The 2,473-nt window shown below is 53.9% G+C and overlaps 1 protein-coding gene across 1 annotated transcript; it reads right to left on the bottom strand.

The window, feature by feature from the left end:
• Window positions 1–211: 211 nt before the first annotated feature.
• On the bottom strand, window positions 212–1,446 carry OTUD1 (OTU deubiquitinase 1). Its single transcript, XM_082259574.1, has one exon. The coding sequence runs from the start codon at window positions 1,380–1,382 to the stop codon at window positions 294–296; it is 1,089 nt and encodes a 362-aa protein (XP_082115700.1). The 5' UTR covers window positions 1,383–1,446; the 3' UTR covers window positions 212–293.
• Window positions 1,447–2,473: the final 1,027 nt, after the last annotated feature.

Below are 2,473 nucleotides of genomic sequence, written 5' to 3'. Positions count from 1 at the left end.
TTGTCGTATCCAACGCCAACCTGTGTTTTTTTTTTTTTTCACCAGGTACCATACGTGCCGGACATGGCCTTGGAACCCAGCCAACATGGAATGGCTTGCACAAAAAGTCCAAAAAGTTTCAAACTGTCCCATCAACTTTCTGATATCTTCCACAGTTCCTCTCCTACAATCATCCTCATCACATACTCTAACGTACGAAGGCGCTGGGATCTTTTGTACCTGGTGAAATTTGGTCTATGGCCACTTAAGGGTTAGATTCCTCAGGGATAGGAGCCCACATCTGGGGTCCCATCTCAGGAACAGGCGTTCTGCTCAATGTACATTTTGGAGAGAGAGATTGCCATGGACTTGGCCAGTTCTTGGTCTCGTTGGCGCTGGGCTTGGTTTTGCTTGCTCCAATTTTCATACTCTGGGTTGGGAAGGGGCTCCTCAAGTATGGTGTCGTAGTGGCCATTGCTGAGCCAGCTAAGCCAAATGCTGGGCTTACAAGGGTCTTCTTCCCCCAGGTAATGGACCATGGTGGACACGGTGGGGCATTCTGGCCTTCCTCCAGTGGTCAAGTGGATGTTGACGTTGAGCATCTGACTCATGGCCAGCAACTCTGGGTACCCGGCCCACGCCCCGTCCTGGGCGGCATTGATCAGAAACTCACCAATGTCGCCCTCGATGATAAGGTTGAAGGTGTCCAAGTGGTCGGCCACGTGGTGCACGGTGCGCTCCCGTAGGTCAGAGTGCAGGCTCTGGTCACCGTATATGGCCTTGCTGATGGCTCGGTACAGACAATTGCCATCTGGGATTATATGGAAGCGGTATCGGTTCTTCTCTCGCAGGTACTTGTCCTGCTTTTCCAGCTCGGCCAGGTGCAGCGCCAAGCGCTCCTGGTGGGACTCAGTCCTTGCACTGGGTAGCTGGATGGTAGCATTGGGGTGCCAGGTGCTAGGGTTGGCACTGTTCTCCTCTGGGTGCCAGTATCTGGGGTTGGCACTGTTGCTTTCCTCTGGATGCCAGTATCCGGGGTTGGCACTGCTGCTGCTGTCCTCTTCAGGGTCCCACTGTCCGGGACTGGCACTGCTCTCCTCCTTATGGTGCCAGTATCCGGGGCTGGCACCGCTGCTCTTCTCCTCGGGAGAGGCTGGCCGCTCGGGCCTGATGGCTTCCTGCTGGACCATGTCGCTGAGCCAGCCCCGGAGATCGGACGAGGAGGGCGGCTGCTCCTGGCTTTTCTGGAGCTGGGCGGCCGACAGCTGCATGCTGAGCCCCGAGAGCCGCCCCAGGCCTGGCTGCACAAGGCGGATCGGCACGATCCTCTCCGGGCTGCACATGGGTCTATGGTGGGTGTGAGCGCTGGAGGGAGCCGGGGGGAGGAGGGAGAAGGCGGGCATGGCGGGCGGAGGAGGAGGAGGAAGTCACTGCTATAGAGGAGGAGACCGCCACCGGATTATACAACACTGCCAGGATCGGGCTCTCTTTATACCCGACCGGGGGGTAAAAATAACCCTCTGCCGCATCCTCACCCCGATCACATGTCAGCGATGAGATAAGGAGGGGACTACATCATTATCACCCTTATCAGATGTCATATATACGGGCCCTGCTATCTATATACATCACCCTGATCAGATATCATATATAGGGGCCCTGCTATCTATACCCATCACCCCCCATCAGATGTCATATATAGGGGCCCTCCGATCTATACCCATCACCCTGATCAGATGTCATATATAGGGGCCCTCCGATCTATATCCATCACCCCCATCAGATGTCATATATAGGCGTCCTCCGATCTTTACCCATCACCCTGATCAGATATCATATATAGTGGCCCTCCGATCTATACCCATCACCCCCCATCAGATGTCATATATACGGGCCCTCCGATCTATATATCCATCACCCCCCATCAGATGTCATATATAGGCGTCCTCCGATCTATACCCATCACCCCCCATCAGATATCATATATAGGCGTCCTCCGATCTATACCCATCACCCCCCCATCAGATGTCATATATACGGGCCCTCCGATCTATATCCATCAACCCGATCAGATGTCATATATAGGGGCCCTCCGATCTATACCCATCACCCTGATCAGATGGCATATATAGGGGCCCTCCGATCTATATCCATCACCCCCCATGAGATGTCATATATACGGGCCCTCCGATCTATACCCATCACCCCGATCAGATTTCATATATAGGGGCCCTCCGATCTATACCCATCACCCCCCATCAGATGTCATATATACGGGCCCTCCGATCTATATCCATCAACCCGATCAGATGTTATATATAGGGGCCCTCCGATCTATACCCTTCACCCTGATCAGATGGCATATATAGGGGCCCTCCGATCTATATCCATCACCCCCCATGAGATGTCATATATACGGGCCCTCCGATCTATACCCATCACCCCGATCAGATTTCATATATAGGGGCCCTCCAATCTATACCCATCACCCCGA

Source organism: Pelophylax lessonae (assembly GCF_965119305.1).
Source record: "Pelophylax lessonae genome assembly, chromosome: 5".
Classification (NCBI taxonomy): Eukaryota; Metazoa; Chordata; class Amphibia; order Anura; family Ranidae; genus Pelophylax; species Pelophylax lessonae.
The sequence above is the reverse complement of the archived record's forward strand: the minus strand, read 5'-3'. Positions and strand labels throughout refer to the sequence as shown.

Bases quoted from the DNA above. Each gene is read 5' to 3' on its own strand.
- OTUD1 (XM_082259574.1), bottom strand. From the start codon at position 1,382: ATGCCCGCCTTCTCCCTCCTCCCCCCGGCTCCCTCCAGCGCTCACACC.